At 46.6% G+C, this 17021-nt stretch overlaps 1 protein-coding gene across 1 annotated transcript in view; it reads right to left on the bottom strand.

Annotated features, from left to right (window-relative positions):
• Nucleotides 1-17021, bottom strand: part of SNTB1 (syntrophin beta 1) — a 176524-nt gene that overhangs the window by 10084 nt on the left and 149419 nt on the right. The window contains 1 exon segment of the mRNA XM_044294710.1: nt 1-197. Coding sequence (XP_044150645.1) covers nt 1-197 — 197 coding nt within the window.

Here is a 17021-nt window from a genome sequence, read left to right on the forward strand (position 1 = left end):
GGGTGGTGATCTCCTTAATGAACTCTGCTGCGTTGTGACATCCCTGGACGATCTGTCTTGTCCACAATGAGAGGTCTCTACTGGTTTCCACTCTGAACAAATGAGTTTCAATCCCTTGCCTGGAACCGGTCCTTGTCGCAAAAGAAAATTCTGTTCCTAGTAGTGCAGAACTTTTCCCCGGCCCAGAATGGACTAACCTGCAAGAAACAAGAGCAAATGGATTACCATGGTGAAGTCTGTTCTGCAAAGGTGGAAGGCTTGGGGAAAAAAAAAAATAATAATAATCAGAGAATGGAAATGTGTTCATTCATCGTTGTATCCTGAAGAGCCTGGACCATTATTCAAAATCTGTAGTAGAGCCCCCAGCTTACCATGTGCGGTTTCTTTCTTGTGTATAGAGGAGCCTTTGGGCTCCATCATGCACGGGACCCAAATGTAACTGCTACCTTTGCACCCTCTATAGTGCTTGGGGATACGCCCCCTTCATCACCACAACATGGACACAGCCATATATGGAGTCATCCAGAGTGAAAGCAAGTGACTCCTAGAAGCACTGACTCCATATATGGACACACAGCCATATACGGAGTCATCCAGAGTGAAAGCAAGTGACTCCTAGAAGCACTGACTCTATATATGGACACACAGCCATATATGGAGTCATCCAGAGTGAAAGCAAGTGACTCCTAGAAGCACTGACTCCATATATGGACACACAGCCATATATGGAGTCATCCAGAGTGAAAGCAAGTGACTCCTAGAAGCACTGACTCCATATATGAACACACATCCATATACGGAGTCATCCAGAGTGAAAGCAAGTGACTCCTAGAAGCACTGACTCCATATATGGACACACAACCATATATGGAGTCATCCAGAGTGAAAGCAAGTGACTCCAAGAAGCACTGACTCTATATATGGACACACGGCCATATATGGAGTCATCCAGAGTGAAAGCAAGTGACTCCAAGAAGCACTGACTCTATATATGGACACACAGCCATATATGGAGTCATCCAGAGTGAAATCAAGTGACTCCAAGAAGCACTGACTCTATATATGGACACACAGCCATATATGGAGTCATCCAGAGTGAAAGCAAGTGACTCCTAGAAGCACTGACTCCATATATGGACACACAGCCATATATGGAGTCATCCAGAGTGAAATCAAGTGACTCCAAGAAGCACTGACTCTATATATGGACACACAGCCATATATGGAGTCATCCAGAGTGAAAGCAAGTGACTCCTAGAAGCACTGACTCTATATATGGACACACAGCCATATATGGACTTAAAGTGAAAGCAGGGACTCCTAAGTAGCACAGGGAATTACCGGCACTTCAATAGGCTGGTAAAAATAAAATACCAACTATCACGTCTGATATGGCAGGTAACAGACGTGCGCGCAGAGGGGAGGATAAGGAGGGTACCCTTTCGCTAGGGAAAGGGAGGAGTGGTGACCCCTAACTCGCCTAGCACTGGCACCTGGCTGCCCTGACGTCCCTGCTAACCCGTACGCCGATTTATGTGCATCATCCCTGGCCTACCCTGAAAGAATAGATTAGAAAGTCTGGAAGGAAGGTCTATATCTGACAACAAGGGAAGCAGAAAGGGAGAATATATAGTAGCTGGGAGTGGCTGACAGAGAAGAGCTGAAAAGGAAAAGCTACAGATTCCTAAATGGGACAAAAATGATTGCAAACCAAAGCAGGAAAACCCGGACCAGAATCCATTCCCACCACTAGGTCATTGGAGCGATCCCCTGAAACCGAGCGAGTAGCCACCCGCTGCGACCTTCTGACCCCAGGCACAACAGGGTCAGCGATAGGTCATGACACCCTCGTGACACCAACACAGCTTCCTGCCACAAATACCAGCTGGGCCAATGGGTTACCAGTCAAGTGGCAACCCTAATAGCGCCCCAGGCTTTATTGTTTCTGTGGCATGGAGTGTGGTCAGGTTCTTTTTCTACATGATGGTCTGAAGGGGGGTATGGTTAGGTATGGACACAACCCCTTTAATGTTGTGTTTTTAGCCATCATTCTGTGATTATTAGATGTTTCTGTCCATGCAGATGACTCACATTTCACGCATCGTACCGCTCTGCAGATTATTATAATTAAGCTTGCATCTACTATTGTTTGGCAGGTATTGTGCTCCATGTACGGCTAAAACCTCCACCACCCACAAATGACACGCATTTTCTTCTCTAACAGCCATTACCACGGGAGTGTATCATCTTCACCTGAAGCCTGACATTAAATACACCCAGCGCCGACACAACCTGCAATTATTAATTTGCGCTTGTAATGCAGGATGTTCTTGGCCATGATTAGCCCGAGTCGTGACAGTGTTTGTGGCACGGAGAAAAATAGAAGAGCCCTCGTCAGCTATAGGGTTAATCTCCGTTACATCTACTTCCAACCACTAATTCCTCACAATTCACAAGCAAAGAAAAAAAAAAGAAATGACCGCAAAAGGGAAATATTACAAAAATATACAGACTTGACTTGTTTTACTTAAAAAAAAATTTGCAGAATTTTGCAGCCTTGCAAATTAAGTACAGAGGCATGAAAAAAGGGAATTTCAAAGTATAAAATACCTTTAACCTCTTAAAGACCTGCATGTCTTGGTCATAAATGACCGCACACAGTGGTTCAACCTTTTTATTTGGTTGGTAACCATAATATCTTTTACATTGTTTCTTTTGAAGACAACATATAATGCCACAGTGTTTTCAGACCATTTCTATATTATTTAAATATATAAAGATATAAATACCTTCACATTGGAATAGAGGGATAAAACGGTTCTCCATTTTTTTCGGTTATATACAGTGGCATGCAAAAGTTTAGGCACCCCTGGGTCAAAATTACTGTTACTGTGAACAGTTAAGCAAGTTGAAGTTCAAATGATCTCCAAAAGGCAGAAAGTTAAAGATGAAACACACTTTTCAACATTTTAAGCAATATTATTTTAGTTTTGTACAATTTTAAATTGGAAAAAAAAAGGAAAGGAGTACCTTGCAAAATTTGGGAACCCAAGGAGATTTAAGCATTCAGATAACTTTGACCGAGGTCTCAGACATTAAATAGCCTGGTAGGGATAAGGCTTGCTCACAGTCATCGTTATGATGATCATTTACAGGTGATACAAATTTCAAAGCTTTATAAATACCCAGTCTCAAACTTTTCCCAAAAATCAGCAGCCATGGGTTATTCTAAGCAGCTGCCTAACAGTCTAAAAATGAAAATGGTGGAGGCCTACAAAGCACGAGAAGTAGGCAAAGCATTTTCAGATTGTCATTTCCTCAGTTTGAAATGTAATTAAGAAATGGCAGTTACCAGGAACAATGGAGGTCAAGAGATGGTCTGGAAGACCAAGAAAAATTTCAGAGACAGCTGCTGGTAAGATTGCTAGAATAGCAAACCAGAAACCCAGCTTGACTGCAAAATACCTTCAGGAAGATTTAGCAGACTGGAGTTGTGGTACTATGTTCTACTGTTCATGGACACCTGCATAAATATGGCCATCATGGAAGAGTCATCAGAAGAAAACCTCTCCTGCGTCCTCACCACAAAATTCAGCTTCAGAGGTTTGCAAAAGAACATCTAAACTTTGGGGTTGTGTTGTAGCTAATGGGGCTGGGAATATTTCACGGGTAGGGGAAAGAATGGATTCAATGAAATTCCAGCAAATTCTGGAAGCAAACACAACACCAACTGTAAAAAAGCTGAAGCTGAAAAGAGGATGGCTTCTACAAATAGATAATGAATGATCCTAAACACACCTCAAATCCACAACAGAATACATCAAAAGGTGGAAGCTGAAGGTTTTACCATGGTCCTCACAGTCCTCTGATCTGAACCTCAAAAGAGCAGTGCATACAACACAGCCCAGGAATGTCACAGAACTGGAAGACTTTTGCAAGAAAGAAAGAATGAAAATCCCTCAAACAAAAATTTTTTTGGTCTGGCTTCAAAAAGCATTTTCAAGCTGTGATACTTGCCAAAGGGGGTGTTACTAGGCATTAACCATGCTGGGTGCCCAAAGTTTTGCTTCAGGCCCTGTTCCTTTTTTGTTATTTTGAAAATGTAAAAGATGAAAATAAAATAAGTTTTTTGCTTAAAATACAAAGGAAATGTGTCATCTTAAACTTTATGCCTTTTGGGAATCATTCATCTTCAAGTTACCCATTGTTCACAGTAATCATAATTTTGACCAGGGGTGCCCAAACTGTTGCGTGCCGCTGTAGGGTAAAGTTCTGGTGATTGAATTGGGCTATAGTTTGATTTCATTTGGTGTGTTTTTTTTTTTTTTTTTTTACTAAATTTTGCATACCTATTGCTGCCATATTAAGAGAGGTGATATCAGATTTATTATGGAGTCCATACAAGCCTTAAATACAGGAGACAAAGTGCTCCTGTGGTGACATTAGTGAGATCTGATCTGAGTCTGCTAAAGAGCTCTGTCATGCAGTGGGTCCCCAGCAATCACGCCATCGGTCAAGTGATCGCCATTCACCATTTGCCGATATCAGCTGACGCCTACTGATTCCCATCTGGAATATTTATGGTATGGCACATAAATAGGATATGCCCCAAAAGTCTAATATGTGTGAGTCCCACATCTGGGACCTGCCCCTATCTCAAGAATGGAGAGCAAGTCATGCATGCAAGCTCACCCCTCCATGCACTGTTATGGGACTTCTGAAAATGGCTCGGCTACTTTTGGAAGCACCATTACAGTCGACTGGGCAGTGGGAGTGCATGAGCGGTTTGTTCTCCATTCACTCTATGGGACTTCTGAAAATAGCAAAGCCCACTCACTCAGATATTGTTCCCACAGCTGTGAATGGAGAGGACACTATGCATGTCATCAAACCTAAGATATTCCTGAGAGACCTAGGTCAATAGGCTCCGTCATGCAGCACATCCATCACGCTGCAGTGCTGGAAGTTGTTAGCATTTCATATTAGGAGAAGCATTTTACTTCAATAACTATATACGTGTATTGAGGCCATTGAGATATGCTGTATGAGAATCCCTGAGGTTGGGGGGTTGGATTGGTTCCCATCAAGAGCAAGTGGTATTGGCTCTGCTTAAACTGAGCTGGTTTTGGGTTCCCTGACCTGAAGTGTGGGAACTATGATAGGTCTTGGCCCACGTTATAGGCTTGGCAACAACCTACGCCTTTTCTTGAGACAGAAATATACAGGCATCATCAAGATCTATATATTTGTAACGGCTGAAGATTCTGGCTATGTGTCACACAGTCTCCTCTTCCTGTTTATTAGACACATCGTATCCACTTTCAGGTGTAATCTGGATTCCTCATTCACAGTTTTGACCACACATTGGGAACCAGGACCGAGGAAGTGCAACTGCGTTGTATTCGGTTTCGCTTCAGCGTTTTAAATCTCTTATGATACCAAAAACTCATGATACCAAAACTCTTTATTTTTAGAGCTGAACTCTAGAATATGTAATTACTGCCCAGCATAGTGTACAAATTACAGTAAAAATGAGCAGTCTCTCTGCCCTACCCATTGGTTAAAATTTGATGGCTTATTTCTAGTTTTGATCCTCACAATTTCCAACATTTGCAGATAATTTACATGGACACTATGCTACTGAATGTTACTGTCAACGTGGACCAATGCGCAGTCGCGTACATAGAGAAGTAAGGGCCCCATAGCAAGGATCAGACCAGGCCCCCCACACAGGACAGAAGGGTTTCCACCTAAACCACTTTCAATGACCCTTGGGCCATTTTCCACTGCTTCGTTTGCTAAAAGTTGTTCCTTTAGAGGGTAGAGTCCTGACCAAGTCTTCACCTCCACTAGAAGAGGAGACCATTCCAACTAAGACTGGGCCCCCTCTTGCCCCGGGCCCCATAGCAGTCACATGGTCTGCCGCTATGGTAGTTACGCCCCTGCTAACGCGGTAACATTAAAAGCTATGAAGGCCATTAGTTTGATAAGAATTTAGCTATAATGAGTGTCGGGAGTTCAGAGATGGGGGCTACAGCACCTGACATCAGATGGGACTCTAAAAACAGTCTAGAGTCTAAAACAGAAAGTGACCTGCAGATAGACTGAAACATTATTTTTAGACCAAAAAGAGTAAAATGCAATCGTAAAATCGTTAAATATGGCATAGCCACCAGGTTTCTGCTGTTTTAAGCAGCAGAGACTCAGTGCTAATTTCTGCAAACATTTATCCCCTAAGATGCTGTGGTCAAAAACACGGGAGCATGAGATCAGGGAAGGCGTTCCTTAGTAGTTATAGGCCTGAGCCTGTACAAGGCTTCCAGGCCTATTACTGGTATATTCCAATGCAGTTGGCAGCACTGTATCGGAATATACAGAATTTTCTATTCAGTAATGAATTACATTTTATTATTGAATAGAATTGGCAATCTGAGGACTGCATGTAATGATTTTCTTGGGGGCCTAAAAAAAAGTAAAAAAATGTTTTAACAATATAAAAAATAATGTGTATATATATAAATACGAGTCACCCCCCCATCCCCAAGATTAAAATAAAAATAAACATCATAGGCACTGCGGTATCCAAAAATGCTCGTACTATTAAAATATAAAAATAGTTATCTCATAAGATTAGTGCCGTAACGAAAAAAAACTAAATGGCCAAGTCACCATTTTTTCGTTGTTTCACTTCCCCCAAAAATTTTATAAAAAGTGATTAAAAAGTCATATACATCCCAACATTGTATCAGTAAAAACTACAGATCATCCTGCAAAAAACAAGCCCCCACTAAGCTCCGTAGATGTCAATATAAAAAATTGATGGGGTTCAGAATATGGCAATAAAAAGTTTTTTTCCCCAGTATTAAAACACAAGAAAAACTATACAAATTTGGTATTTTTTCAATTGTACTTATCCTGAGAATGAAGGAAACAGGTCAGTTTTACCACATAGGAAAAGCCTTAAAAAATAAAACCCATAGAATTGTGGTGGAATTGGTTTTTTTTTCCAATTCCACCCCACTTGGAATCTTTTTCCAGCTTTCCACTACATTGTATGCAACAGTAAATGGTGCCATTGGAAAGTACAACAAAAAGAAGCCCTCATACAGTTATGTGAATGGAAAGATAAGAACGTTATGTCTCCAGGAAGGCAGGGAGGAAAAAAGAAAACGGAAAATCACCCAGTCCTCTAAGGGTAAATAATGTTCAGAGACAGAACAATCTTAGGGGAAAAGCATTATATGTGCAGAACAAGAGTGACTTTCCTTGTACATAGAATGAGCACATTTTCAAGGGCACAATTTTAAAACTTAGTAATAGAGTTGAGCGAACACCTGGATGTTCGGGTTCGAGAAGTTCGGCCGAACATCCCGGAAATGTTCGGGTTCGGGATCCGAACCCGATCCGAACTTCGTCCCGAACCCGAACCCCATTGAAGTCAATGGGGACCCGAACTTTTCGGCACTAAAACGGCTGTAAAACAGCCCAGGAAAGGGCTAGAGGGCTGCAAAAGGCAGCAACATGTAGGTAAATCCCCTGCAAACAAATGTGGATAGGGAAATTAATTAAAATAAAAATTAAATAAATAAAAATTAACCAAAATCAATTGGAGAGAGGTTCCATAGCAGAGAATCTGGCTTCCCGTCACCCACCACTGGAACAGTCCATTCTCAGATATTTAGGCCCCGGCACCCAGGCAGAGGAGAGAGGTCCCGTAACAGACAATCTGGCTTCATGTCAGCAGAGAATCAGTCTTCATGTCATAGCAGAGAATCAGGCTTCACGTCACCCACCACTGTAATAGTCCATTTTCATAAATTTAGGCCCAGCACCCAGGCAGAGGAGAGAGGTCCCGTAACAGACAATCTGGCTTCATGTCAGCAGAGAATCAGTCTTCATATCATAGCAGAGAATCTGGCTTCCCGTTACCCACCACTGGAACAGTCCATTCTCAGATATTTAGGCCCCGGCACCCAGGCAGAGGAGAGAGGTCCCGTAACAGACAATCTGGCTTCATGTCAGCAGAGAATCAGTCTTCATATCATAGCAGAGAATCAGGCTTCACGTCACCCACCACTGCAACAGTCCATTGTCATAAATTCAGGCCCAGCACCCAGGCAGAGGAGAGAGGTCCCGTAACAGACAATCTGGCTTCATGTCAGCAGAGAATCAGTCTGCATGTCATAGCAGAGAATGAGGCTTCACGTCACCCACCACTGCAACAGTCCATTTTCATAAATTTAGGCCCAGCACCCAGGCAGAGGAGAGAGGTCCCGTAACAGACAATCTGGCTTCATGTCAGCAGAGAATCAGTCTGCATGTCATAGCAGAGAATGAGGCTTCACGTCACCCACCACTGCAACAGTCCATTTTCATAAATTTAGGCCCAGCACCCAGGCAGAGGAGAGAGGTCCCGTAACAGAGGATCTGGCTTCATGTCACCAGAGAATCAGTCTGCATGTCATAGCAGAGAATCAGGCTTCACGTCACCCACCACTGCAACAGTCCATTTTTCATAAATTTAGGCCCAGCACCCAGGCAGAGGAGAGAGGTCCCGTAACAGAGGATCTGGCTTCATGTCACCAGAGAATCAGTCTGCATGTCATAGCAGAGAATCAGGCTTCACGTCAGCCACCACTGCAACAATCCATTGGCATATATTTAGGCCTAGCACACAGGCAGAGGAGAGAGGTCCCGTAACAGACAATCTGGCTTCATGTCAGCAGAGAATCAGTCTGCATGTCATAGCAGAGAATCAGGCTTCACGTCAGCCACCAATGCAACAGTCCATTGTCAGATATTTAGGCCCAGCACCCAGGCAGAGGAGAGAGGTCCCGTAACAGAGGATCTGGCTTCATGTCAGCAGAGAATCAGTCTGCATGTCATAGCAGAGAATGAGGCTTCACGTCAGCCACCACTGCAACAGTCCATTGGCATATATTTAGGCCTAGCACACAGGCAGAGGAGAGAGGTCCCGTAACAGACAATCTGGCTTCATGTCAGCAGAGAATCAGTCTGCATGTCATAGCAGAGAATGAGGCTTCACGTCACCCACCACTGCAACAGTCCATTGGCATATATTTAGGCCTAGCACACAGGCAGAGCAGAGAGGTCCCGTAACAGACAATCTGGCTTCATGACAGCAGAGAATCAGTCTGCATGTCATAGCAGAGAATGAGGCTTCACGTCACCCACCACTGCAACAGTCCATTGGCATATATTTAGGCCTAGCACACAGGCAGAGCAGAGAGGTCCCGTAACAGACGATCTGGCTTCATGTCAGCAGAGAATCAGTCTGCATGTCATAGCAGAGAATGAGGCTTCACGTCACCCACCACTGCAACAGTCCATTGGCATATATTTAGGCCTAGCACACAGGCAGAGCAGAGAGGTCCCGTAACAGACAATCTGGCTTCATGTCAGCAGAGAATCAGTCTGCATGTCATAGCAGAGAATCAGGCTTCACGTCAGCCACCACTGCAACAGTCCATTGTCATAAATTTAGGCCCAGCACCCAGGCAGAGGAGAGAGGTCCCGTAACAGACAATCTGGCTTCATGTCAGCAGAGAATTAGTCTGCATGTCATAGCAGAGAATCAGGCTTCATGTCAGCCACCACTGCAACAGTCCATTGGCATATATTTAGGCCTAGCACACAGGCAGAGGAGAGGTTCATTCAACTTTGGGTAGCCTCGCAATATAATGGTAAAATGAAAATAAAAATAGGATTGAATGAGGAAGTGCCCTGGAGTCCAATAATATATGGTTATGGGGAGGTAGTTAATGTCTAATCTGGACAAGGGACGGACAGGTCCTGTGGGATCCATGCCTGGTTCATTTTTATGAACGTCAGCTTGTCCACATTGGCTGTAGACAGGCGGCTGCGTTTGTCTGTAATGACGCCCCCTGCCGTGCTGAATACACGTTCAGACAAAACGCTGGCTGCCGGGCAGGCCAGCACCTCCAAGGCATAAAAGGCTAGCTCTGGCCACGTGGACAATTTAGAGACCCAGAAGTTGAATGGGGCCGAACCATCAGTCAGTACGTGGAGGGGTGTGCACACGTACTGTTCCACCATGTTAGTGAAATGTTGCCTCCTGCTAACACGTTGCGTATCAGGTGGTGGTGCAGTTAGCTGTGGCGTGTTGACAAAAGTTTTCCACATCTCTGCCATGCTAACCCTGCCCTCAGAGGAGCTGGCCGTGACACAGCTGCCTTGGCGACCTCTTGCTCCTCCTCTGCCTTGGCCTTGGGCTTCCACTTGTTCCCCTGTGACATTTGGGAATGCTCTCAGTAGCGCGTCTACCAACGTGCGCTTGTACTCGCGCATCTTCCTATCACGCTCCAGTGCAGGAAGTAAGGTGGGCACATTGTCTTTGTAGCGTGGATCCAGCAGGGTGGCAACCCAGTAGTCCGCACAGGTTAAAATGTGGGCAACTCTGCTGTCGTTGCGCAGGCACTGCAGCATGTAGTCGCTCATGTGTGCCAGGCTGCCCAGGGGTAAGGACAAGCTGTCCTCTGTGGGAGGCGTATCGTCATCGTCCTGCCTTTCCCCCCAGCCACGCACCAGTGATGGACCCGAGCTGCGTTGGGTGCCACCCCGCTGTGACCATGCTTCATCCTCATCCTCCTCCACCTCCTCCTCATCCTCGTCCTCCTCGTCCTCCAGTAGTGGGCCCTGGCTGGCCACATTTGTACCTGGCCTCTGCTGTTGCCAAAAACCTCCCTCTGAGTCACTTCGAAGAGACTGGCCTGAAAGTGCTAAAAATGACCCCTCTTCCTCCTCCTCCTCCTCCTCCTGGGCCACCTCCTCTTCCATCATCGCCCTAAGTGTTTTCTCAAGGAGACATAGAAGTGGTATTGTAACGCTGATAACGGTGTCATCGCCACTGGCCATGTTGGTGGAGTACTCGAAACAGCGCAACAGGGCACACAGGTCTCGCATGGAGGCCCAGTCATTGGTGGTGAAGTGGTGCTGTTCTGTAGTGCGACTGACCCGTGCGTGCTGCAGCTGAAACTCCACTATGGCCTGCTGCTGCTCGCACAGTCTGTCCAGCATGTGCAAGGTGGAGTTCCACCTGGTGGGCACGTCGCATATGAGGCGGTGAGCGGGAAGGCCGAAGTTACGCTGTAGCGCAGACAGGCGAGCAGCAGCAGGATGTGAACGCCGGAAGCGCGAACAGACGGCCCGCACTTTATGCAGCAGCTCTGACATGTCGGGGTAGTTGTGAATGAACTTCTGCACCACCAAATTCAGCACATGCGCCAAGCAAGGGATGTGCGTCAAATTGGCTAGTCCCAGACCTGCAACGAGATTTCGCCCATTATCACACACCACCAGGCCGGGCTTGAGGCTCACCGGCAGCAACCACTCGTCGGTCTGTTGTTCAATACCCCGCCACAACTCCTGTGCGGTGTGGGGCCTGTCCCCCAAACATATGAGTTTCAGAATGGCCTGCTGACGTTTACCCCGGGCTCAGTGGCGACTCTAGGAACAATATATAGGGGGGGCACAAAGATACCACAGTCAAAAATGGGGGGGCACAAACAAAATAAGTATATATCAATAAGATTACAAAATACGAGTGAATTGCGATATGCAGGGATACAGTTATAATAAAGCAATTTACTTACAAAAGAAGCTACTCAGTCGTCTGCTGTGCCGTCCTCTGCTTGCATCCACGTATTCTTTCCCCTTCTTTCTGTCTCTCGTCAGTGCACAGGCACACTGTTATGGTGGATCTGTGGAAGACACACTGTTATGGGGGATCTGTGGATGACACATTATGCCTCTCATTAGCCCTCATTATGCCTCTCATATCAGCCCCCATATCAGCCCTTATGCCTCATTAGCTCCCATATCAGCCCTTATGCCTCATTAGCCCCCATATCAGCCCTTATGCCTCATTAGCCCCCATATCAGCCCTTATGCCTCATTAGCCCCCATTATGCCTCTTATTAGCCCCCATATGCCTCCAATTAGCCCCCATATGCCTCCTATTAGCCCCCATATGCCTCCAATTAGCCCCCATATGCCTCCAATTAGCCCCCATATGCCTCCTATTAGCCCCCATATGCCTCCAATTAGCCCCCATATGCCTATTAGCCCCCATATGCCTCCTATTAGCCCCCATATGCCCCATATGCCTCCAATTAGCCCCCATATGCCTCCAATTAGCCCCCATATGCCTCCAATTAGCCCCCATATGCCTCCAATTAGCCCCCATATGCCTCCTATTAGCCCCCATATGCCTCCTATTAGCCCCTATATGCCTCCTATTAGCCCCCATATGCCTCCTATTAGCCCCATATGCCCCCATATGCCTCCAATTAGCCCCGATATGCCTCCAATTAGCCCCCATATGCCACCTATTAGCCCCCATATGCCTCCTATTAGCCCCCATATGCCTCCTATTAGCCCCCATATGCCTCCTATTAGCCCCCATATGCCTCCTATCAGCCCCCATATGCCTCCTATTACCCCATATGCCTCCTATTAGCCCCATATGCCCCCATTTGCCTCCAATTAGCCCCCATATGCCTCCAATTAGCCCCCATATGCCTCCAATTAGCCCCCATATGCCTCCTATTAGCCCCCATATGCCTCCTATTAGCCCCCATATGCCTCCTATCAGCCCCCATATGCCTCCTATTACCCCATATGCCTCCTATTAGCCCCATATGCCCCCATTTGCCTCCAATTAGCCCCCATATGCCTCCAATTAGCCCCCATATGCCTCCTATTAGCCCCCATATGCCTCCTATTAGCCCCCATATGCCCCCATATGCCTCCAATTAGCCCCCATATGCCTCCAATTAGCCCCATATGCCTCCAATTAGCCCCATATGCCCCCATATGCCTCCAATTAGCCCCCATATGCCTCCAATTAGCCCCCATATGCCTCCTATTAGCCCCATAGGCCCCCATATGCCTCCAATTAGCCCCCATATGCCTCCAATTAGCCCCCATATGCCTCCTATCAGCCCCATATGCCTCCTATCAGCCCCATATGCCTCCTATCAGCCCCATATGCCTCCTATTAGCCCCATATGCCTCCTATTAGCCCCAAATATGCCTCCAATTAGCCCCAAATATGCCTCCAATTAGCCCCCATATATGCCTCCAATTAGCCCCCAAATAGCCCCCATATGCCTCCTATTAGCCCCCAAATATGCCTCCAAATGCCCCATATGGCTCCAATTAGCCCTTATATGCCTCCTATTAGCCCCCATAATGCCCCCAGCAGCCACATTTTTTATAAAATAAAAAATAAAAACACTTACCTCTCCTGTTCCTGGACGGACGCCGCCTGCCATTTTCTCCTCAGTCGACTGTGCTCTAAACTGGCGCGCACAGCGTGAGGTCACAGAGCGCCCTCACGCTGTGCGCAGCCCTGCACAGCCGACAGCCGAGGACCAGGAAGTGGTGAGTACAGAGCGTTCACCACTTCCTGGTCCTTCGGTACTAATGAGCGCTTCCATAATGGAAGCGCTCATTAGTATTCACTCTGGGGAATCAGCGGGGGGGCACCCGGGGGGGCAAGGGACAACATAGGGGGGGCAATTGCCCCCCCTCGCCCCCCTCTAGCGACGCCACTACCCGGGCTGTGCTGAAGTTGGTGGTGAAGGTGTGTGGCTGACTGGATGAGCAGGTGGAAGAAGAGGAGGAGGAAGCCGAGAAGGAGGAGGTGGCAACAGGAGGCAAAGAATGTTGCCCTGCGATCCTTGGCGGCGGAAGGACGTGCGCCAAACAGCTCTCCGCCTGGGGCCCAGCTGCCACTACATTTACCCAGTGTGCAGTTAGGGAGATATAGCGTCCCTGGCCGTGCTTACTGGTCCACGTATCTGTGGTTAGGTGGACCTTGCCACAGATGGCGTTGCGCAGTGCACACTTGATTTTATCGGATACTTGGTTGTGCAGGGAAGGCACGGCTCTCTTGGAGAAGTAGTGCCGGCTGGGAACAACATACTGTGGGACAGCAAGCGACATGAGCTGTTTGAAGCTGTCTGTGTCCACCAGCCTAAATGACAGCATTTCATAGGCCAGTAGTTTAGAAATGCTGGCATTCAGGGCCAGGGATCGAGGGTGGCTAGGTGGGAATTTACGCTTTCTATCAAATGTTTGTGAGATGGAGAGCTGAACGCTGGCGTGTGACATGGTTGAGACGCTTGGTGACGGAGGTGGTGGTGGTGGTGTTGGTGGTACATCCCCTGTTTGCTGGGCTGCAGGTGCCAACGTTCCTCCAGAGGCGGAGGAAGAGGCCGAGGCGGCAGCAGCAGAATAGGCCGAGGCGGCAGCAGCAGAAGAGGTAGCAGGGGGAGCCTGAGTGACTTCCTTGGTTTTAAGGTGTTTACTCCACTGCAGTTCATGCTTTGCATGCAGGTGCCTGGTCATGCAGGTTGTGCTCAGGTTCAGAACGTTAATGCCTCGCTTCAGGCTCTGATGGCACAGCGTGCAAACCACTCGGGTCTTGTCGTCAGCACATTGTTTGAAGAAGTGCCATGCCAGGGAACTCCTTGAAGCTGCCTTTGGGGTGCTCGGTCCCAGATGGCGGCGGTCAGTAGCAGGCGGAGTCTCTTGGCGGCGGGTGTTCTGCTTTTGCCCACTGCTCCCTCTTTTGCTACGCTGTTGGCTCGGTCTCACCACTGCCTCTTCCTCCGAACTGTGAAAGTCAGTGGCACGACCTTCATTCCATGTGGGGTCTAGGACCTCATCGTCCCCTGCATCGTCTTCCACCCAGTCTTGATCCCTGACCTCCTGTTCAGTCTGCACACTGCAGAAAGACGCAGCAGTTGGCACCTGTGTTTCGTCATCATCAGAGACATGCTGAGGTGGTATTCCCATGTCCTCATCATCAGGAAACATAAGTGGTTGTGCGTCAGTGCATTCTATGTCTTTCACCGCTGGGGAAGGGCTAGGTGGATGCCCTTGGGAAACCCTGCCAGCGGAGTCTTCAAACAGCATAAGAGACTGCTGCATAACTTGAGGCTGAGACAGTTTCCCTGGTATGCATGGGGGTGATGTGACAGACTGATGGGGTTGGTTTTCAGGCGCCATCTGTGCGCTTTCTGCAGAAGACTGGGTGGGAGATAATGTGAACGTGCTGGATCCACTGTCGGCCACCCAATTGACTAATGCCTGTACCTGCTCAGGCCTTACCATCCTTAGAACGGCATTGGGCCCCACCATATATCGCTGTAAATTCTGGCGGCTACTGGGACCTGAGGTAGTTGGTACACTAGGACGTGTGGATGTGGCAGAACGGCCACGTCCTCTCCCAGCACCAGAGGGTCCACTAACACCACCACGACCATGTCCACGTCCGCGTCCCTTACTAGATGTTTTTCTCATTGTTATGGTTCACCACAACAACAAATATATTATTTGGCCCAATGTATTGTATTCAAATTCAGCGGGATATAAATTTGAGGCCTAGTATTTAGGCGCTGGGTGACCGGTATGGATTTAGTGACAGAATTAGACTTGGAAATGCACAGAAGCGTGTGTGTGAAGTTATTCTGAATGACCCTATGTGCACCTTCAATATGATCTACCCTTTTAGGGATAGATTTCAAATAGCTCTGATATAGCAGAAACGACTAAATTATGAAATTGCTAAATTGGGAATTGTATTTCAACCCAGAACAAAAAATGTGCTTTGACGGACACTAAATAACTTTCCCAGCCACAACAGGACAGCGGTAACGAGAGATTTAGCGGGATATAAATTTGAGGCCTAGTATTTAGGCGCTGGGTGACAGCTATGGGTTTAGTGACAGAATTAGATTTGGAAATGCACAGTAGCGGGTGTGTGAAGTTATTCTGAATGACCCTATGTGCACCTTGAATATTATATACCCTTTTAGGGATAGATTTCAAATAGCTCTGATATAGCAGAAACCACTAAATTATGAAATTGCTAAATTGGGAATTGTATTTCAACCCAGAACAAGAAATGTGCTTGAACGGACACTAAATAACTCGCCCAGCTACAGCACTAGGGACAGATTTAGCGGGATATAAATTTGAGGCCTAGTATTTAGGCGCTGGGTGACAGGTATGGGTTTAGTGCCAGAATTAGACTTGGAAATACACAGTAGCGGGTGTGTGTGAAGTTATTCTGAATGACCCAATGTGCACCTTGAATATTATATACCCTTTTAGGGATAGATTTCAAATAGCTCTGATATAGCAGAAACCACTAAATTATGAAATTGCTAAATTGGGAATTGTACTTCAACCCAGAACAAAAAATGTGCTTTGACGGACACTAAATATCTTTCCAAGCAACAACAGGACAGCGGTAACGAGAGATTTAGCAGGATATAAATTTGAGGCCTAGTATTTAGGCGCTGGGTGACAGGTATGGGTTTAGTGACAGAATTAGACTTGGAAATACACAGTAGCGGGTGTGTGTGAAGTTATTCTGAATGACCCAATGTGCACCTTGAATATTATATACCCTTTTAGGGATAGATTTCAAATAGCTCTGATATAGCAGAAACCACTAAATTATGAAATTGCTAAATTGGGAATTGTACTTCAACCCAGAACAAAAAATGTGCTTTGACGGACACTAAATAACTTTCCCAGCTACAACAGGACAGCGGTAACGAGAGATTTAGCGGGATATAAATTTGAGGCCTAGTATTTAGGCGCTGGGTGACCGGTATGGATTTAGTGACAGAATTAGACTGGGATATGGCCAAAAAATAACCACACTATTGCTGGTTAAATGCACTTAGTGACGGGCGCAGCTTGCCCCTGATGTAGTATATGGCCAAAAAATGAACAGACTATTGCTGGTTAAATGCACTTGGTGTCACAGCTTGACCAACCACACTACTGAGGGTTAAATGCACTTGGTGACAGGCGCAGCTTGCCCCTGATGTAGTATATGGCCAAAAAATAAACAGACTATTGCTGGTTAAATGCACTTGGTGTGACAGCTTCACCCTGATGTAGGCTTTAGCCAGAAAACAACCACACCATTGAGGGTTAAATGCACTTGGTGACAGGCG

The sequence above is a fragment of the Bufo gargarizans genome, chromosome 5 (assembly GCF_014858855.1).
Source record: "Bufo gargarizans isolate SCDJY-AF-19 chromosome 5, ASM1485885v1, whole genome shotgun sequence".
NCBI lineage: Eukaryota > Metazoa > Chordata > Amphibia > Anura > Bufonidae > Bufo > Bufo gargarizans.